This window comes from Salmo trutta, chromosome 25 (genome assembly GCF_901001165.1).
Source record: "Salmo trutta chromosome 25, fSalTru1.1, whole genome shotgun sequence".
NCBI classification, from domain to species: Eukaryota; Metazoa; Chordata; class Actinopteri; order Salmoniformes; family Salmonidae; genus Salmo; species Salmo trutta.
This window is the reverse complement of record NC_042981.1, coordinates 36990896-37012706: the sequence shown is the minus strand read 5'-3', so window position 1 is coordinate 37012706 and position 21811 is coordinate 36990896. Positions and strand designations below refer to the sequence as shown.

The window sequence follows — 21811 nt, the reverse complement described above, 5'->3', positions numbered from 1 at the left end:
ACTCCAACTTTGACCCCAGGCGAGCCCCCTTTCCACAGAACGACAGCAGATATACACAGAAGGTAGGACTGACCCACTGGCCTCTCCCCCCTCCTCTCTACCTCGCTCTCTTTCTCAATTCAATATACTTTATTGACATGGAACGTTACAACACTTGCACGGTCATGGAAAGATCACACATGAAAATATCCCCCAATCCCCTCTACTCCCCCTGCTTGTGTTACCGAGGCCCTTCCAGCAGATAGCAGCCCCTCTGACCAGCTGTCCCTGGCTGTCCTTGTACAGGTGGTACTTTAAGTGCTTCTGCTTCTTGGGCTGGGTGCTCAGCTTCAGGTTGATGTGGTAGGAGAACTCAGTGAAGTAGCGAAAGCCTTTTTCTCCACAGCCCATACAGTTCCCAGAGAACCCTGAGGACGACCACACAAACACTGGGTCAGTGTGTGTGTGTGTGTGTGTGTGTGTGTGTTTGGGAGACTCAGTGAAACAATAATAAACCCTTTCTCCCATAGTGAGAGAAAGAGTGTGTGAGCGATGATGTTTCCATGGTTACAGGTCAGCAGGGTTCTGAGATGGTGTGTGTGTCTAGCAGAGCCCAGGTTGAGGGACTAATAATGTGTGCAATCAGTATACCCTGACTGTTCTCTATAGCCTCTCGGTCATTCTCTCTCTCTCGGTCATTCTCTCTCTCTGTGTCATTCTCTCTCTCTCGGTCATTCTCTCTCTCTCTCGGTCATTCTCTCTCTCTCTCGGTCATTCTCTCTCTCTCTCTCTCTCTCTCTCTCTCTCTCTCTCTGTGTCATTCTCTCTCTGTGTCATTCTCTCTCTCTGTGTCATTCTCTCTCTCTGTGTCATTCTCTCTCTCTGTGTCATTCTCTCTCTCTGTGTCATTCTCTCTGTCTGTGTCATTCTCTCTCTGTGTCATTCTCTCTCTCTTTGTGTCATTCTCTCTCTGTCTGTGTCATTCTCTCTCTGTCTGTGTCATTCTCTCTCTGTCTGTGTCATTCTCTCTCTGTCTGTGTCATTCTCTCTCTCTCTGTGTCATTCTCTCTCTCTCTGTGTCATTCTCTCTCTCTGTGTCATTCTCAATTCAATTCAATTCAATTCAATTCGCTTTATTGGCATGACGTAACAATGTACATATTGCCAAAGCTTACTTTGGATATTTACAATATAAAAAATAAATAAAAATGAGAATCAAAAATTGTCAACGGGACAACAGTAACAACAATAACCAACGGTCAATATAACCATACATTCAACAATAACAATAATCATACAGTTGAGGACATGTGCAGGTTTATTGGTCTGTCAGACACTGTCCCTCTCTCTCTGTGTCATTCTCTCTCTCTCTGTGTCATTCTCTCTCTCTCTCTCTGTGTCACCCTCTCTCTCTCTGTGTCATTCTCTCTCTCTCTGTGTCACTCTCTCTCTCTCTGTGTCATTCTCTCTCTCTGTGTCATTCTCTCTCTCTCTGTGTCATTCTCTCTCTCTCTCGGTCATTCTCTCTCTCTCTCTCTCGGTCATTCTCTCTCTCTCTCTCTGTGTCATTCTCTCTCTCTCTGTGTCATTCTCTCTCTCTCTGTGTCATTCTCTCTCTCTCTCTGTCATTCTCTCTCTCTCTCTGTGTCATTCTCTCTCTCTCTCTCTGTGTCACTCTCTCTCTCTCTGTGTCATTCTCTCTCTCTCTCTGTGTCATTCTCTCTCTCTCTCTCTGTGTCTCTCTCTCTCTCTGTGTCATTCTCTCTCTCTCTGTGTCATTCTCTCTCTCTCTCTGTGTCATTCTCTCTCTCTCTCTGTGTCATTCTCTCTCTCTCTCTCTGTGTCTCTCTCTCTCTCTGTGTCATTCTCTCTCTCTCTGTGTCATTCTCTCTCTCTCTCTGTGTCATTCTCTCTCTCTCTCTGTGTCATTCTCTCTCTCTCTGTGTCATTCTCTCTCTCTCTCTGTGTCATTCTCTCTCTCTCTCTCTGTGTCACTCTCTCTCTCTCTGTGTCATTCTCTCTCTCTCTCTCTGTGTCATTCTCTCTCTCTCTCTCTGTGTCATTCTCTCTCTCTCTCTGTGTCATTCTCTCTCTCTCTCTCTCTCTCTGTGTCATTCTCTCTCTCTCTCTGTGTCATTCTCTCTCTCTCTCTGTGTCATTCTCTCTCTCTCTGTGTCATTCTCTCTCTCTCTGTGTCATTCTCTCTCTCTCTCTGTGTCATTCTCTCTCTCTGTGTCATTCTCTCTCTCCGTGTCATTCTCTCTCTCCGTGTCATTCTCTCTCTCTGTGTCATTCTCTCTCTCTGTGTCATTCTCTCTCTCTCTGTGTCATTCTCTCTCTCTCTCTCTGTCATTCTCTCTCTCTCTCGGTGTCATTCTCTCTCTCTCTGTGTCATTCTCTCTCTCTCTCTGTGTCATTCTCTCTCTCTCTGTGTCATTCTCTCTCTCTCTCTCTCGGTCATTCTCTCTCTCTCTCTCTCGGTCATTCTCTCTCTCTCTCTCTCGGTCATTCTCTCTCTCTCTCGGTCATTCTCTCTCTCTCTGTGTCATTTTCTCTCTCTCTGTGTCATTCTCTCTGTGTCATTCTCTCTCTCTGTGTCATTCTCGCTCTCTCTCTCGATCATTCTCTCTCTCTCTCGGTCATTCTCTCTCTCTCTCGGTCATTCTCTCTCTCTCGGTCATTCCCGCTCTCTGTCATGTCTGTGTGTGTCTGTGTGTATCTGTGTGTGTGTGTGTGTGTGTGTGTGTGTGTGTGTCTGTGTGTGTCTGTGTGTGTGTGTATCTCACCCAGCAGTGCGTTACGTCCTCGTTCGTCAGGCAGGAACCTGCGGTCGACAGCACACACCAGCAGTGTGTCTGGTGCACTGGGGGACTTGGCCCCTACCAGCAGGAACCCTGGGGCCACGTTTAGAGGCTCTGACGCCAGGGAGGACAGACGCAGGTCCCTACCGGCCTGGCAGAACCCTGAGAGACACACACACACACACACACACACACACACACACACACACACACACACACACACACACACACACACACTGTTACCCTAACCAAACAGACAGAGATCTCTTGACACCAGACAGAAGCCTAAGACAGGAGACATTGTATACAGTGAGGGGGGCAGCCCAAAGGGAACTGTGTGTGTGTGTTCATACCGTCCGTGGTGCAGCATCCTTCTGGCGGGGGCTTCATCTGGTATGGAATGAGGGGGCTGTTGGACTGTGAGCCATCTTCCTCCTCCTCATTCTCCACCCGGCCTGCTGACATACATTCTCATTACGGAGTGTCACAACACACTCACTCACTCACTCACTCACTCAAACGCACTCAAACACACACACACGCACTCACTCACTCACTCACTCACTCACTCACTCACTCACTCACACACTCACTCACACACTCACACACACCACTGTGCAGGGGTGGCTGCTCTGCCTCCAGGTAGAGCTGTGAGAAGACAGGCCGTGGCACCACAGTGTTGGAGCGGAGAGAAGCCTCGATGGAGTTATGAAGGACCTCCTCAAAACGCGTGGTCCTCAACTGGCCGGCATACGAGTTCCCCATCGCACACCTACACACACAGGAACGCAAACACACACGCAACAAGTTCAACAAGACCGTGTACATTACCTCTAACAGTTTACCATAACCCGCCTACACACACACACGCGCACACACACACACACACACACACACACACACACACACACACAACACAACATGACCGCACCCATCCAGAGTCATATCTCTTTCTCTCCCTCTCGTTTTCTCTCAATAATATATATGGCTCTGTTGTCACTTCCTCTGTCACACAACCAGGACCACCTTGTGGCACTACAGGCACTGTCGGAGCTAGGAACACAAGCATTTCGCTACACCCACAATAACATCTGGGAAACATGGGTATGTGACCAATAAAAAAAAAAGTGATTTGACTTGATGCTTACCCCAAAACATTCCTTAGACAGGGTGAACAGTAGCGCTCTAAAAACTGTAGGTGGCAGTCTGCCCCCCCCCCGACTGTTTTCAGCCATCAGCATCGCTCACGTGAACTACAATCCCGACCCGGTGTTTAAACGTTTCGAAACGGCACGGCTTCCGAAAAAACTTATCTTTCATCCGCGAGAAATAATCCTTAAAAAAAACAAAACATTTACAGTAAGTGTGTGGTCGTTCCGTCGGTTTTCCGTAAAACAAGCGCTAACAAAACTCCCCCTGTACAGAAGACGCCTTGGTCCAATGACTCTTGTGTGTGATGTACTGAGAGTCATGGTCAAGGGCTAAGTGAACAGGTGACACCAGTAACTGAAACCCATGTCAGTCAACATCCATTTTCAGGTCAGTAGAGTAATTTGAGCAACACACAAAAAAAGCAGAGCCGCAGGCAAAATGTCCCCCAGAACCCAGAAAGGATTGGATTTGAAAATAAATGCAATTTTCTTCATAAGATATGTTGACAATGTTGTGAATGAAAAATTGACTTGCGTCACAGTTTGGTTTGGCCTCAATGAGAAGAGGTCAGGTTAAAAGGTAACTTCAGGACGGCGCCGTGTCCCATTGCCTGGGGCAGTTGACCTCATAAAGCGACAGCTGATTGTTTCTTCCTGTGTTTTACTGAGGCAACCAAACTACTCAGACTTGTCGGGAGATTCTCAAATTGGACAAAAGTCCATCCTCTCTTCGACTCCTCCGTCTTCCTCTCCTCTCCTCCAAACCGATAATTGGCAGAGTGATCGAGGAGAGTGTTAATTCGTTAGTAGGCGATCAAAGGAATCTGCTCCCCTCCTCGATGACCTACTTTGTTAGAGTATCCTCATGCACACATTTAAAAACAATACGCTACTTATCCATTTAGCTATAAAATAATGTATTGCACAGCTAGCTACATTTCATTTGATCACTTTACACATTTATTTTGGGATTAACACTTGATGACGCGAGTGGAGGAAAGTCTCATTTCATACAAGTGCATCGCTCCCTGATTACCTTTGAACTTTTTGTCAAAAAGAGACAAAGAGAGGACAGAGGAGAACAAAACGCACTGAGATTTTCCCTTGGTTCCCCTATCAGTGAATATGATTACGTAACACAAACGAGAATGAGGCGGGAGGGAGACAGAGAGAGAAAGAGAGAGGTGGGGAGAGTGAAAATAAGGGGGGGGGAGCAAGAAAAAAATAGCACGATACAGAAAGAAAAGGTGGTAAGTAGTGTATCTTGTTGTGAACAGCAGACATTCGCTAATTAGCCTGTTATTTACACTGACTCTGGCACACACACACACACACACACACACACACACACACACACACACACACACACACACACACACACACACACACACACACACACACACACACACACACACACACACACACACACACACACACAGCATCGATGGCAGACACTGGCGCAGAGGCTGTCTAATCTCCACCTGCATAAAAACAATCAGCTGCACAGTCACAGAGTCAGGTCGCCCTGACCTATACAGCCTGCTCAACTCAGCTCGCACCCACCACACACAATCACGCACACATACACATTGGTGGCTCAGCTCAGCAGCATGGGTAAACAAAGCACTCATGAGTGAGTCACACAGCACAGCCAGCACTCATTATTCATTATTTCAGACTACAATGCAGTACATACTACACTAAAGTGCATTCAGAAAGTATTCAGACCCCTTGACTTTTTTCACATTTTGTTACGTTACATCCTTATTCTAAAATAGATTAAATAGTTTTTATTCCTCATCGATCCACACACAATACCCCATAATGCCAATGCAAAAACAGCTTTTAGAATTTTTTGCAAATGTATAAAACAAAAAAAACAAAAAATCACATTTACATAAGTATTCAGACCCTTTACTCAGTACTTTGTTGATGCACCTTTGACAGCAATAAAGCCTGAAGTCTTCTTGGGTATGACGCTACAAGCTTGGCAGACTGTCAGGTTGGATGGGGAGTGTCACTGCATAGCTATTTTCAGGTCTCTCCAGAGATGTTTGATAGGGTTCAAGTCCGGGCTCTGGCTGGGCCACTCAAGGACATTCAGAGACTTGTCCCGAAGCCACTCCTACATTGTCTTGGCTGTTGGATGGTGAACCTTCGCCCCAGTCTGAGGTCCTGAGCGCTCTGGAGCAGGTTTTCATCAATGATCTCTCTGTACTTTGCTCCGTTCATATTTCCCTCATCCGGACTAGTCTCCCAATCACTGCCACTGAAAAACATCCCCACAGCATGATGCTGCCACCCCCATGCTTCACCGTAGGAATAGTGCCAGGTTTGCTCCAGACGTGAAGATTGGCATTCAGGCCAAAGAGTTCAATCTTGGTTTCATCAGACCAGAGAATCTTGTTTCTCATGGTCTGAGAGTCCTTTAGGTGCCTCGACACAATCCTGTCTCGGAGCTCTATGGACAATTCCTTCAACCTTTTTGCCCTGACATGCACTGTCAACTGTGGGATCTTAAATAGACAGGTGTGTGCCTTTCCAAATCATGTCCAATCAATTGAATTTACCACAGGTGGACTCCAATCAAGTTGTAGAAACATCTAAAGGATGATCAATAGAAACAGGATGCACCTGAGCTCAACTTCGAGTCTCACAGCAAAGGGTCTGAATACCTATGTAAATAAGGTATTTCTGTTTTTAATTTGCAATAATTTCTAACAACCTGTTTTTACTGTCATTATGGGGTATTGTGATGTCATTATGGGGTATTGTGATGTCATTATGGGGTATTGTGATGTCATTATGGAGTATTGTGATGTCATTATGGGGTATTGTGATGTCATTATGGGGTATTGTGGTGTCATTATGGAGTATTGTGATGTCATTATGGGGTATTGTGATGTCATTATGGGGTATTGTGTGCAGATTGCTGTGGATTTTTTTAAATTTAATCCATTTTAGAATAAGGCTGTAACAAAACAACATTTTCCGAAGGCACTGTATACACACAATAACATTGACTATACACACAAATCCTATACAATATACGCTCACTATTACAGAGTAGCACATAAACCTTCACTGACATACTCCTGATGAAGGCACAAGACAAAGCGTAGGCCATAGGGTACTATCTCTGAAGGCCAATACTTTTTACATTTTAGTCATTCAGCAGACGCTCTTATCCAGTGCGACTTACAGTTTGTGCATTCATCTTAAGATAGCTAGGTGGGACAACTACACATCACAGTCATTGTAAGTACTTTTTTCCCCAATAAAGAAACAAAAGCAGATTTTTCCACCACAAATTTCATGAGGTCTTATTTAAGTTACTCTTGGAAGAGGTAGGGTTTCAGATGTTTTTGGGAAGATGGGCTCTGCTTTCCTGACGTTATGGGGAAGCTTATTCCACAATTGGGGTGCCAGGATAGAGAAGGGTTTTGTCTGGGCTGAGCAGGAGCTGACCCCCGTAGGGGTGGGAGGGCTCCCTGCCTGGGGCAGTTGACCTCAGAAAGTGACAGCTGATTGGTTTCTTTAGTAAAACACAGGAAGACCGTTTAGGAGATTCTCAATTGGGCAAAAGTCCATCCTCTCCTCGACTCCTCCGTGACCCGGAAACCAATGCGTGTCAATTCTTTAGTAGTCAAACGAAGGAGTCTGCTCCCCTCCTCGATTACCTCACGCGGAAGTGTTTTCAAATCTCCCACACCCCCCCTTTGAATCAGCTGTTCTTTTCTCAAAGGAGAAAAGCATGCACACATTTAAAAACAATACGCTACTTATCCATTTAGCTATAAAATAATGTATTGCACAGCTAGCTACATTTCATTTGATCACTTTACACATTTATTTTGGGATTCACACTTGATGACGCGAGTGGAGGAGAGTCTCATTTCATACAAGTGCTTTTTGTTTTCACGTTTCCTCTCACCTCCGCTTCTCGATTACCTTTGACCTTCTTTTCAAAAAGAGGCGAAGAGAAGACGGAGGATAGAGGGGAGCAAAACTTATAGAGATTCCTCCATAGTTCCCCTATCAGTGAATATGATTAGGTAACACAAACAAGAGAGGGGTATGGAGGGAGAAAGAGAGATTTTTATTAGATTTTAGATTGATTAGGATCCCCATTAGCCAATGCCAGCAGAGACAGCTTGTTTTATTCGGGTCCGACACATAACGAAAAAGACATTACAGACAAAATACTTTACAGTTTACATACATTTAAAAACATTAACAGGTAGTGTGTGTGTGTGTGCGTGCGCGCGTCTATCAGTTCCACATACATGTCAGTACACACAACAAATAGGTCAGGGGTTGGAGAGTTGTTGTGCCGTGAGGTGTTGCTTTATTTGTTTTTTGAAACCAAGTTTGCTGTTTCCTCATGGCTCTGAATAATACTATACTCTGTATAATACTATACTCTGTATAATACTATACTGTGTATAATACTGTATGTTTTCTTGAATTTGTTCTGGACCTGGGGACTGTTAAAAGACCCCTGGTGGCATGTCTGGTGGGGTAAGTGTGTGTGTCAGTGCTCTGTGTACAGTAAGTTGACAGTGCAAACAATTAGGAATTTAGCCAAGAGAGACTGGCATGCATAGTATTGATATTAGTCTTCTGATTACAAGGAAGAGCAAGACGTGCTGCTCTGTTCTGGTCCAGCTGCAGCGGTCTAAGGCACTGCATCTCAGTGCTAGAGGCGTCACTACAGACCCTGGTTCGATTCCAGACTGTATCACAATCGGCCGTGATTGGGAGTCCCATAGGGCGGCACACAATTGGCTCAGCGTCGTCTGGGTTAGGGTTTGGCCGGGGCCGTCATTCTAAATAAGAATTTGTTCTTAACTGACTTGCCTAGTTAAATAAAGATGAAATAAAAAATAAATACAACATTTACTTGGTCTTTCTTTGCAGCACTTGACCATTTGACTGGACAATAATCAAGATAAGATCGAACTAGAGCCCGCAGGACTTGCTTTCTGGAGGGTGGTGTCAAAGAAGCAGAGCGTCTCTTTATTACCGACAGACCTCTCCCCATCTTTACAACCGTTCAGTATATTTTGACCATGACAGTTTGGAATCTAAGGTAATGCCAAGTCATTTAGTCTCCTCATCTTGTTCAACAGCCACACCATTCATTACCAGATTCAGCTGAGGTCTAGAATTTAGGGAATGATATGTACCAAATACAATGCTCTTAGTTTTAGAGATGTTCAGGACCAGTTTAGTACTGGCCACCCATTCCAAAACAGACGGCAACTCTTTAAGGGTTTAAGTGATTTCATTAGATGTGGTTGTTAATGCGTACATTGTTGAATCAACATTCATGGACACACATGCTTTTGTTAAATGCTAGTGGCAGATCATTGCTAAAAAATTGAAAAGAGTAGAGGTCCTAGAGAACTACCCTGCTTTACACCACACTTTACATGTTTGACATTAGAGAAGCTTCCATTAAAGAAAACCCTCTGAGTTCTATTAGAGCGATAGCAGAGGTTGAAAAGCAGAGGTTGAAAAGCCATAACACATACGTTTTCTCAACAACAGGTTAAGGTCAATAATATTAAAGGCTGCACTGAAATATAACAGTACAGCTCCCACAATGTTCTTATTATCAATTTCTTTCAACCAATCATCAGTCATTTGTGTCAGTGCAGTACATGTTGAGTGCCGTTCTCTATAAGCATGAGGAAAGTATGTTGTGAATTTGTTTACAGAGAAATAACATTGTATTTGGTCTAACACTATTTTTTCTAACAGTTTGCTAAGAGCTGGCAGCAAGTTAATAGGTCTGCTGTTAGAACCAGTAAAGGCCGCTTTACCACTCTTGGGTAGCAGAATGACTTTGGCTTCCCTCCAGGCCTGAGGACAAAGCCTTTCCTCTAGGCTCAGAATAAAGATATGACAGATAGGAGTGGCAGCTGACTCTATAGCCACTCCTCAGTAGCTTTCCATCAAAGTTATCAATGCCAGGAGGTTTTTCATTGTCACATTGTATAAATGATGGGAGACAGACGCAGGAATTCGTAATAGGGAGGTTTATTACTACACCCAAAATATACAACCTGCCATGAAAAGGCACGGGGGCGAAGCCCAAAACAAACACGTATACAAAAACACAAGGACATAACCCAAACAAAAGAGCGAGGTTAAACCTCTAATAAATACACAGGACGAGACCCGCAATACACTACACGGGGCGAGACCCGTAATAACAAATGCACAACAATACACGGGACGAGACCTGTAATAACAGATGCACAACAATACACGTAGCACGAAAGCCGAAACCACAAAGCACAGGTACTCACAAGACCAACGGACATGGGAACAATAACCGACAAGACAATGGTGAACAGAGGGCACATATATACAATTACTAATCAGGGGAATTGGAACCAGGTGTGCGTAATGAGACAGCTCGGTGACGCCTAGAAGGCCAGTGACGTAGACCTCCAGAACTGGTACACGGAATGAGCAGCAGTACTGGGGGAATCCGTGACAATCATTATTGATCGCTAGCAATTCCCACCTCTCCCACACTAACTTTACAAAATTCAAACTCACAATGCTTTTCTTTTGCCCAATCTATGCTGACTGTTCATTTTTTGGCATTTCCTGCCTAAGTTTGCCCCCTATGCCAATGAAGTAATCCTTCAAATAATTGGCAATATTAAATGTTTTTGTGATGAATAAGCCATTCGATGAACGATGGAGTTGAATTTGTCTTTCTGCCTATATTCATTTAAAGTACTCCAAAGTTTTTTTCATCATTTTTTATATCGTTGATCTTGGTTTCATAATACAGTTTCTTTGTCTTTTTTATTGCGTTTAGTCACATAATTTCTCAATTTGCAGTAAGTCAGCCAGTCAGATGTGCAGCCAGACTTATTAGCCACTCTTTTTGCCCCATCTCTTTCAACCATAGCATTTTAAAATGCTTTATCAATCCATGGAGCCTTAAGAAACTGACTGTTAGAACTGTTAACAGGTACATGTTTATCAATAATTAGAAGAAGCAATTTCATAAATTCATCAAATGCAGTGTCTGGATGCGCCTTATTAATCACATCAGACCAACACATATTTTTAACATCATCCACATAAGAGTCACAGCAAAATCTGATTTATGATCTCTTATACACTATTTTAGGCCTGAATTTTGGAACTTTGGCTTTCCTGGATATAGCCACTATACTGGGATCACTGCATCCAATGGGTACGCATACAGCTTTAGAACAAGGTTCTACAGTATTAGTACAAATTTGATCAATACATGTGAGTAATCTTTTTCCTGTAGTGTTTGTAACTACCCTGGTAGGTTGATTAATAACCTGAACCAGATTACAGGCACTGGTTACAGTAAAGACCTTCCTCTTGAGTGGACAGCTTGATGAAAGCCAGTCAATATTCAGGTTCCCAAGAAAGTAAACCTCTCTGTTTACATCACATACACTATCAAGCATTTCACACATATTATTTAGATACTGACTGTTAGCACTTGGTGGCCTATAGCAACACCCCAAAAGAAAAGGCTTTAGATGTGCCAGACGAACCTGCAACCACAACACTTCAATAACACTTGACATAAGATCTTCTCTAAGCATTACATGGATATGGCTCTGACTATATACAGCAACACCTCCCCCATAAGCATTCCTATCCTTTCTATAGATGTTATATACTTGTATTGCTACTGTTGTATCATCAAATGAATTACCTAAGTGAGTCTCAGAAATGGCTAATATGTTAATGTTATCTGATGTTCGAAATAAGTTTCATGAAATCAATAACTTGCTAAGGCTACATATTCATATGGGCTATTTTCAGCCCTTTCCTGGGTAGCTGATCAGAGATCGACATAATATGGAAAAAGCAAACAAAGCAAGAAACATAATATACATTCAACAGTCCATTAATTAGATGGTGTGCGTAAGTGTTTGTGTGTGTGCTGCGGGGTTGAAGCTATGAACCCATAGGCTTGGTTCTCTCATCCCTTCCAGGCTTCTGGGAGGGAGGGTGGTCAATGAGCCTGTCATAGCGGATGTAAGCAATGTCCCCACACGCTCTGGCAGCTTTCATGTCTGGGATCAGTTATTTCCTCCTCTGGCTCACAGCTTCAGGATAGTCCTTGTTGAGGAAGACGTTTCTCTCAAGTTCTTGGCTCTTTCCAGAACAGCTACCTTGTCCTTGAACCTCAGGAACTTGACCACTATCGGCCTGGGCCTATCACCTGGGCCAGTGGTGGGTTTTCAAGTCCTGTGGCCACGCTCCACCTCGATCTTCCTTTGGTCCATCTTCAGTTTCTCCAAGATCATTTCCCTCACTTTGTCCTCAGACTCCGTCTAGGTCTCAGGTGGAGATTCTGCAGTGTTGCTCCACCTTAACTGTCCCTCAAGATAATCAGATGTCTCCGTCATGGATTCACATACAGAACTGATGTCCTCTCTTAATGACTTGCCATTCTCCTGTTTGAACTGTTCTTCAGGTCCTGGACCTCTCTGGTCAGGTCATCCAATTATTTTATTAGTTGACTCCAGCAGTATTTGGACAACACTTGAAGCTATTTTCTTGTTACTTGTAGAACATTTTTTTTGTCTGTTTAAAAGATCCTTCACCTGTGATGGAGAGACAACACTGTTCTCAACGGCACTCCCGCCGGCTTTGGTCGTTGTCATGGTAGCAATGTAGGTTACGCTGTTACTGCTCGCAGTTCCAGACAGGGAACGTTGCGGGGAAGATAGAGACGTGGGGAGAGAGAAAAGCAAGAAAAATAGTGCAATACAGAAAGAGAAAATTAAGTAGTGTATCTTGTTGTGAACAGCAGACATTCGCTAACTAACCTGTTCTTTACACTGACTCTGGTACACACATACATACTCCCACACAAACATACACATACAGCAGTGGCGGCAGACTCTGGCGCGATGGCCGTCCAATCTCCCCCTCCATAAAACAATCAGCTATACAGTCACAGAGTCAGGTCGCGCTGACCTAAACAGCCTGCTCGGCTCAGCTCGCACCCACCACACACACAAAAGTGGCTCATCTCAGCAGCGTGCGTAAACACAGCAAGGCCAGCACTCACATTCACTATTACAGTACTCTACAATTCATTACATACAACACCATACACACACTAACATTGACCATACATACTAATCCTATGCAATATGCGCTCACTATTACAGAGTAGCACATAAACCTTCACTACCTGACATACTCCTGATGAAGGCACAAGACAAAACGTAGGCCGTAGGGTACTATCTCTGAAGGCCAATACTTTTTACGTTTACATTTAAGTCATTTAGCAGACGCTCTTATCCCAAGCGACTTAGTTAGTTCATTCATCTTAAGATAGCTAGGTGGGGACACCCACACATCACAGTAGTAAGTACAAGTTTCCTCAATAAAGAAGTCAGTGCCAGTAGGAAGAGACAAAGGAAGATTTTTCCCACAATTTGTTTTATTTAAGATACTCTATGAAGAGGTGGGGTTTCAGATGTTTTCGAAAGATGGGCAGGGACTCCGCTGTCCTGACGTCACGGGGAAGCTTGTTCCATCATTGGGGTGCCAGAATAGAGAAGACTTTTGTCTGGGCTGAGCCGGAGCTGAGGGCCAAGGGACCAGAGGTGGCAAACGTAGCGCTCGGGTTGGGGTGTAGGGTTTGAGCATAGCCTGAAGGTAGGGAGGGGCAGTTCCCCTTGCTGCTCCGTAGGCAAGCACCAGGGTCTTGAAGCCGACGCAAGTTTTCATCGTAAGTAACATCATTTGGGTGAACTATCCTTGTAATCACCCTGTTAACACGAGGCGACAATATAGACAGAGGAGTGTGTATAATGGAGGTATTCCCATTAAGACGCATTGAGGCCTTGGTCTATAGAGGGCTGTCTGAATTGAAGCCTTGGCAAGCCGCCCAGTCGTGTGAGTGTGACTGAGTGTGAATCTGCTCTCTAAATAGTCAGGCTGTCTGACAGAGAAAAACACGTCACAACACTAGGTCAATCCCACCTAATCCCCACTACTCTAAACCCCCTGATCAGTCCATATGCGGCCTACACACACATACACACACACACACACACAAAAAACACACACACTCATCTCAGCACAGTTCTTTAGCCCCTTATCCGAAAGGCGAGCCGTTTCCTTAACAGACTGCTAGAGGAATCCCACCCTAGCATTCAATGCTAACTGGCAATGCTACTACTGCTAAGGCTAATGCTAGCCTACCTTTCAATCTTACAGCAATGACAGTCAGGGGCCAATCCTTACTTCAGATCATCTTCAAGACTGCTGCCTAAATCAGTGTTTCTCAACTATTGTTGTGCCTGGAACTTGCAAGCTATGATATCAATACAAGGACCACTTGTATTGATATCAATGGAATGTTCCATGCAAGGGCGCATCTTTGGTTTTGGTGGGGGGGGGGCAATATTAGTATTATATTTTTTTTTATCCAGTCGAATAAACACTACAAACAGCCTACCAGACCGATCGGAGGCGTCCGCATGGTCCTAAAGCACACTGTTGCCTCGTTTTGTTATGGAGCAAGGTGTGGGGAAAGCACAAGATGAAAGACTATAACAGGGTTCCCCCAACTGGCGGCCAAGTTTTCTGAGCAAAAAATTCTAAATATATAGATATTTGGGGGAATTTTCAAACAACAGGAAAGTGATTTTAATTTTGGAAATCTGTTGCCAAGCATTACCACAGATAATAGAGAGACACGTGATCGCATACAAGGTTTGGAATTATTATGTTTTTATTCAAATATTATATCTGTTTGTATTTGTATTTATTATGGATCCCCATTAGCTGTTGCCAAAGCAACAGATTCTCTTCCTGGTGTCCAGCAAAATTAAGGCAGTTTATACAATTTTAAAAACATTACAATACATTCGCAGATTTCACAACACACTGTGTGCCCTCATGCCCCTACTCCACCACTACCACATATCTACAGTACTAATTCCATGTGTATGTATAGTGCGTATGTTATCGTGTGTGTGTGTGTGTGTGTGTGTGTGTGTGTGTGTATGCATGTGTCTGTGCCAATGTTTGTGTTGCTTCACAGTCCCCACTGTCCCATAAGGTGTTTTTGATCTGTTTTTTAAATCTAATTTTACTGCGGCACCTGTCTACACGACCTAATTAGTAGTCAAGGTAAGTCAAAACTAGGGCCTGTAGGACCTGCCTTGTTGATAGTGCTGTTAAGAAGGCAGAGCATCGCTTTATTATAGACAGACTTCTCCCCATCTTAGCTACTACTGCATCAATATGTTTTGACCATGACAGTTTACAATCCAGGGTTACACCAAGTAGTTTAGTCATCTCAACTTGTTCAATTTCCACATTACTTATTACAAGATTTAGTTGAGGTTTAGGGTTTAGGGAATGTTTTGTTCCAAATACGATGCTTTTAGTTTTAGAAATATTTAGGGCTAACTTATTCCTTGCCACCCACTCTGAAACTAACTGCAGCGCTTTGTTGAGTGTTGCAGTCATTTCAGTCGCTGTAGTAGCTGACGTGTATAGTGGTGAGTCATCTGCATACATAGACACTCTGGCTTGACTCAAAGTCAGTGGCATGTCGTTAGTAAAAATTGAAAAAAGCAAGGGGCCTAAACAGCTACCCTGGGGAATTCCTTATTCTAACTGGATTATATTTGAGAGGCTTCCATTAAAGAACACCCTCTGTGTTCTGTTAGACAAGTAACTCTTTATCCACATCATAACAGGGGGCGTAAAGCCATAACACGTATGTTTTTCCAGCAGCAGACTATGATCGATAATGTCAAAAGCTGCACTGAAGTATAACAAGACAGCCCCCACAATAATTTTATCATCAATTTCTCTCAGCCAATCATTAGTCATTTGTGTAAATGCTGTGCTTGTTGAGTGTCCTTCCATATAAGCATGCTGAAATTCAATTTGTTTACTGTGAAATAGCATTGTATCTGCTCAAACACAATTTTTTCCAGAAGTTTACTCAGGGTTGGTAACAGGCAGTGTGGTCGGCTATTTGAGCCAGTAAAGGGGGCTTTACTATTCTTGGTTAGCGGAATGACTTTAGTTTCCCTCCAGGCCTGAGGCCACACACTCTATAGTAGGCTTAAATTGAAGATGTGGCAAATAGGAGTGGCAATATCGTCTGCTATTATCCTCAGTAATTTTCCATCCAGATTGTCAGACCCCAGTGGCTTGTCATTGTTGATAGACAACAATAATTCTTCCACACTGACTTTACGGAATTCAAAAGTACAATTCTTGTCTTTCATAATTTGATCCGATATACTTGGATGTGTAGTGTCAGCGTTTGTTGCTGGCAAGTCATCCCTAAGTTTGCTTATCTTGCCAATGAAAAAGTAATTAAAGTAGGTTACAATATCAGTGGGCTTTGTGATGAATGAGCCATCTGATTCAATGAATGAAGGAGCCGAGTTGGCTTTTTTCCCAACATTTAATTCAAGGTGCCCCAAAGCGTTACTATCATTCTTTAAATACTTTATCTTTGTTTCATAGTGTAGTTTCTTTTTCTTTAGTTTAGTCACATGATTTCATGTTTGGGCATTTTTCTGTCAATTATTTTTTTTGAATAATTTGGCCCGTAGCTGAATCTAGTTTGTTTAAATTTTATATTTAACCTTGTATTTAACTAGGCAAGACAGTTAAGAACAAATTCATATTTACAATGACGTCCTACCCCAGCCAAACCCTCCCCTAACCTGGACGACGCTGGGCCAATTGTGCGCCGCCCTATGGGACTCCCAATCATGGCCGGTTGTGATACAACCCGGGATCAAACCCGGGTCTGTACTGATGCCTCTAGCACTGCGATGCAGTGTCTTAAACCGCTGCACCACTTGGGAGGCCATCGCCACTTGTTGATGATCCCTGGACTATACAGTGACACACACACACACACATATATATGCATAATGCTAGTTTCTGGGCCAGTTAATACACTGATGCAGTTTATGAGGAAAGGAAGAGACGGAAGACAAAACAACGTAATGACCAGAGCAAGACAAGTCATCATCACACCTCTAAAATCACAGAATGGAGGGGTTTTAAAAGGAGAGGAAGAGAGGAGAGCAGAGGAGAGGGAGGGAAGGAGATAAAAGTAGAGATGCACTGATGGCACTTTGGGGTCTTAAGAAGCCCCACACTCCCCCATCCCTCACCCCCTGACAGGGATGTGGCACTTTCTTTCATCTCCCCCTCCTCCCCATCGCCTCCCTCTCTTCCCCTTCTTTCTTTTCCCAGGGGAGAGCAGCAGCACTATTGTGTCTGTTTTATGACCCCCCCCCTCCCCCCACACTCTCTGTCACACACACTTCAGTCTTGTATTTAGGAGCCTCTACACCCCCCACGTCAAACAGTGCTAAAAAAAGATGCTTTTCCACTGATCTCAACCTCCCACCCCACATCCCAGAGTAGAGGTGCAGCCAATCAGAAGTAGCGACTCGAATACCGACGACGGACCTTCATAAAACCCTCTCTATGGTAGATGTGAAAATCACAGTTAGTTAAAACACTCTTAATGCTTCGCTACCATTACATTCATAAGAAAGTAAAATGTATGTTCTGTTGTTGGTCCTCTGTGCCACATAAACCATAAGGAATAAGTATTGAAAAGTATTATTATGGTAAACCCATTTCAATATCCCCCCATGAGCATTCTAAAATGCCAACTTAGAGGCTGCTAGAAAAAGAGACATGAAGAGGAACTATGTGGCTTCTGCTTGTTTCTTGACCGCAGCCTCTGATCACAGTGTTTTGGCTAGATGGCTAGTAGTGTGCCCACAGAGATTTCCAAAAAAACGAGGCGCTACAACGCGACACTTCCAGGAAGGAGTCGTGAAGCACACTCGACAGACCAGACCGGGGTTTGGCAAGTCAATTGGGAGAAGTGAAAAATGTGTCCTTAGTTGTTCATTTTCTCAAATTCTAAAGGCAAAACCTAGATTCAAAGCCAATGTGTTTAAGTAGCTGAACCTTGTCATTACTACAACTTCGTTAAAGTGACAAACTGACACGTTTTCATTTTTGTCAAAAACAACTTTATATCAAAGGAGTGCCTTTCATTTGACGGCCTGCACATGCGCAGTTCGTGGCGACACGACCGTTAGAGCCGATGAAGTGTTTCTGCCAGCTAATATCGCCATGACATCGCCTACAAGTGTGATCGAGGATTTATATTGGAGAAGCAGTTTTTCCATATCCTCATACTGTACTGCCTTTGCTATGACAGGTTCTGTTTTATACTGCAGCTGCTTTCTTGGTCAGGGCCCGTATCCAGATAGAGTCTTAGAATAGTGCTGATCTAGAATCAGTTTTGCCTTTTAGATCATTATGAATCCAATGCAATCAATTGGTATTTGTCACATGCCCCAAATACACCCGGTGTAGACTTTAACGTGAAATGCTTACGTATAAGCCTTTAACCAACAATGCCGTTCAAGAAATATATATATTTTTTTTTTAAAGGACTAAATAAACTACAGTAAAAAATGTAATGAAAAGTAACACAATAAAATGACTATAACGAGGCTATATACAGGGAGTACCGGTTAGTCGAGGTCATTTGTACATGTAGGTAAGTGACTATGCAGAAAATAAGATGTAAACAGTCCGATGGCCATTTCCTTAATTGTTCAGCAGTCTTATAGTCTCGGGGTAGAAGCTGTTAAGGAGCCGTCTGGACCTAGACTTGGCGCTCCGGTATGCTTGCCGTGCGGTAGGAGAGAGAACAGTCTATGACTGAATAAGATTATATGGACAGATCCTAGATCAGCCCTCCTACTCTGAGATGCTTAGTGGATATGGACCCAGGTGTCCCTTGGAAAAGAGGTATCCGATGCCCTCAATGGGACATCCTGGTTTAAATAAAGCCTAAGAATGCAGCATATAAAGTGAGGGAAAAAAGGATTTGATCCCCTGCTGATTTTGTACGTTTGCCCACTGACAAAGAAATTATCAGTCTATAATTTTAATGGTAGGTTTATTTGAACAGTGAGACAAAATAACAACAAAAAAATCCAGAAAAACACATGTCAAAAATGTTATAAATCGATTTGCATTTTAATGAGGGAAATAAGTATACTGCTCAAAAAAATAAAGGGAACACTTAAACAACACATCCTAGATCTGAATGAAAGAAATAATCTTATTAAATACTTTTTTCTTTACATAGTTGAATGTGCTGACAACAAAATCACACCAAAATAATCAATGGAAATCTAATTTATCAACCCATGGAGGTCTGGATTTGGAGTCACACTCAAAATTAAAGTGGAAAACCACACTACAGGCTGATCCAACTTTGATGTAATGTCCTTAAAACAAGTCAAAATGAGGCTCAGTAGTGTGTGTGGCCTCCATGTGCCTGTATGACCTCCCTACAACGCCTGGGCATGCTCCTGATGAGGTGGCGGGTGGTCGCCTGAGGGATCTCCTCCCAGACCTGGACTAAAGCATTCGCCAACTCCTGGACAGTCTGTGGTGCAACGTGGCGTTGGTGGATGGAGCGAGACATGATGTCCCAGATGTGCTCAATTGGATTCAGGTCTGGGGAACAGGCGGGCCAGTCCATAGCATCAATGCCTTCCTCTTGCAGGAACTGCTGACACACTCCAGCCACATGAGGTCTAGCATTGTCTTGCATTAGGAGGAACCCAGGGCCAACCGCACCAGCATATGGTCTCACAAGGGGTCTGAGGATCTCATCTCGGTACCTAATGGCAGTCAGGCTACCTCTGGCGAGCACATGGAGGGCTGTGCGGCCCCCAAAGAAATGCCACCCCACACCATGACTGACCCACCGCCAAACCGGTCATGCTGGAGGATGTTGCAGGCAAAAGAACGTTCTCCACGGCGTCTCCAGACTCTGCCACGTCTGTCACGTGCTCAGTGTGAACCTGCTTTCATCTGTGAAGAGCACAGGGCGCCAGTGGCGAATTTGCCAATCTTGGTGTTCTCTGGCAAATGCCAAACGTCCTGCACGGTGTTGGGCTGTAAGCACAACACCCACCTGTGGACCTCGGGCCCTCATACCACCCTCATGGAGTCTGTTTCTGACCGTTTGAGCAGACACATGCACATTTGTTGCCTGCTGGAGGTCATTTTGCAGGGCTCTGGCAGTGCTTCTCCTGCTCCTCCTTGCACAAAGGCGGAGGTAGCGGTCCTGCTGCTGGGTTGTTGCCCTCCTACGGCCTCCTCCACATCTCCTGATGTACTGGCCTGTCTCCTGGTAGCGCCTCCATGCTCTGGACACTACGCTGACAGACACAGCAAACCTTCTTGCCACAGCTCGCATTGATGTGCCATCCTGGATGAGCTGCACCACCTGAGCCACTTGTGTGGGTTGTAGACTCCGTCTCATGCTACCACTAGAGTGAAAGCACCGTCAACATTCAAAAGTGACCAAAACATCAGCCAGGAAGCATAGGAACTGAGAAGTGGTCTGTGGTCCCCACCTGCAGAACCACTCCTTCATTGGGGGCGCCTTGCTAATTGCCTATAATTTCCACCTGTTGTCTATTCCATTTGCACAACAGCATGTGAAATTTATTGTCAATCAGTGTTGCTTCCTAAGTGGACAGTTTGATTTCACAGAAGTGTGATTGACTTGGAGTTACATTGTGTTGTTTAAGTGTTCCCTTTATTTTTTTGAGCAGTGTATTTGACCTCCTCTCAATCAGAAAGATTTCTGGATCCCAGGTGTCTTTTATACAGGTAACGAGCTGAGATTAGGAGCACACTCTTAAAGGGAGTGCTCCTAATCTCAGTTTGTTACCTGTATAAAAGACTCCTGTCCACAGAAGCAATCAATCAATCAGATTCCAAACTCTCCACCATGGCCAAGACTAAAGAGCTCTCCAAGGATGTCAGGAACAAGATTGTAGACCTACACAAGGCTGGAATGGGCTACAAGACCATCGCCAAGCAGCTTGGTGAGATGGTGACAACAGTTGGTGCGATTATTCGCAAATGGAAGAAACACAAAAAAAAAAATCTCAATCTCCCTCGGCTTGGGGCTCCATGCAAGATCTCACCTCATGGAGTTGCAATGATCATGAGAACGGTGAGGAATCAGCCCAGAACTACATGGGAGGATCTTGTCAATGATCTCAAGGCAGCTGGGACCATAGTCACCAATGACAATGACCCACTACGCCGTGAAGGACTGAAATCCTGCAGCGCCCGCAAGGTCCCCCTGCTTAAGAAAGCACATATACATGCCCATCTGAAGTTTGCCATTGAACATCTGAATGATTCAGAGGACAACTGCGTGAAAGTGTTGTGGTCAGATGAGACCAAAATGGAGCTCTTTGGCATCAACTCAACTCACCATGTTTGGAGGAGGAGGAATGCTGCCTATGACCCCAAGAACACCATCCCCACCGTCAAACATGGAGGTGGAAACATTATGCTTTGGGGGTGTTTTTCTGCTAAGGGGACAGGACAACTTCACCGCATCAAAGGGACGATGGATGGGGCCATGTACCGTCAAATCTTGGGTGAGAACCTCCTTCCCTCAGCCAGGGCAATGAAAATGCGTCGTGGATGGGTATTCCAGCATGACAATGACCCAAAACACACGGCCAAGGCAACAAAGGAGTCGCTCAAGAAGAAGCACATTATGGTCCTGGAGTGGCCTAGCCAGTCTCCAGACCTTAATCCCATAGAAAATCTGTGGAGGGAGCTGAAGGTTCGAGTTGCTCGAAACCTTAATGACTTGGAGAAGATCTGCAAAGAGGAGTGGGACAAAATCCCTCCTGAGATGTGTGCAAACCTGGTGGCCAACTACAAGAAACATCTGACCTTTGATTGCCAACAAGGGTTTTGCCACCAAGTACTAAGTCATAT

The 21811-nt window shown here is 44.2% G+C and overlaps 1 protein-coding gene across 2 annotated transcripts in view; it reads right to left on the bottom strand.

Moving 5' to 3' along the window:
- Window positions 1-21811, bottom strand: part of LOC115162509 (protein GREB1-like) — a 67886-nt gene that overhangs the window by 41824 nt on the left and 4251 nt on the right. The window contains exons 2-5 of one of the 2 annotated variants that reach the window (XM_029713865.1): window positions 3392-3552; window positions 3134-3238; window positions 2766-2942; window positions 225-407 (exon numbers count right to left, since the gene is read on the bottom strand). In XM_029713865.1, coding sequence (XP_029569725.1) covers window positions 225-407; window positions 2766-2942; window positions 3134-3238; window positions 3392-3545 — 619 coding nt within the window. In that variant the 5' untranslated portion in view covers window positions 3546-3552. The remainder of the gene's footprint in view (window positions 1-224; window positions 408-2765; window positions 2943-3133; window positions 3239-3391; window positions 3553-21811) is intronic. The other variant, XM_029713866.1, reaches the window with a different exon arrangement.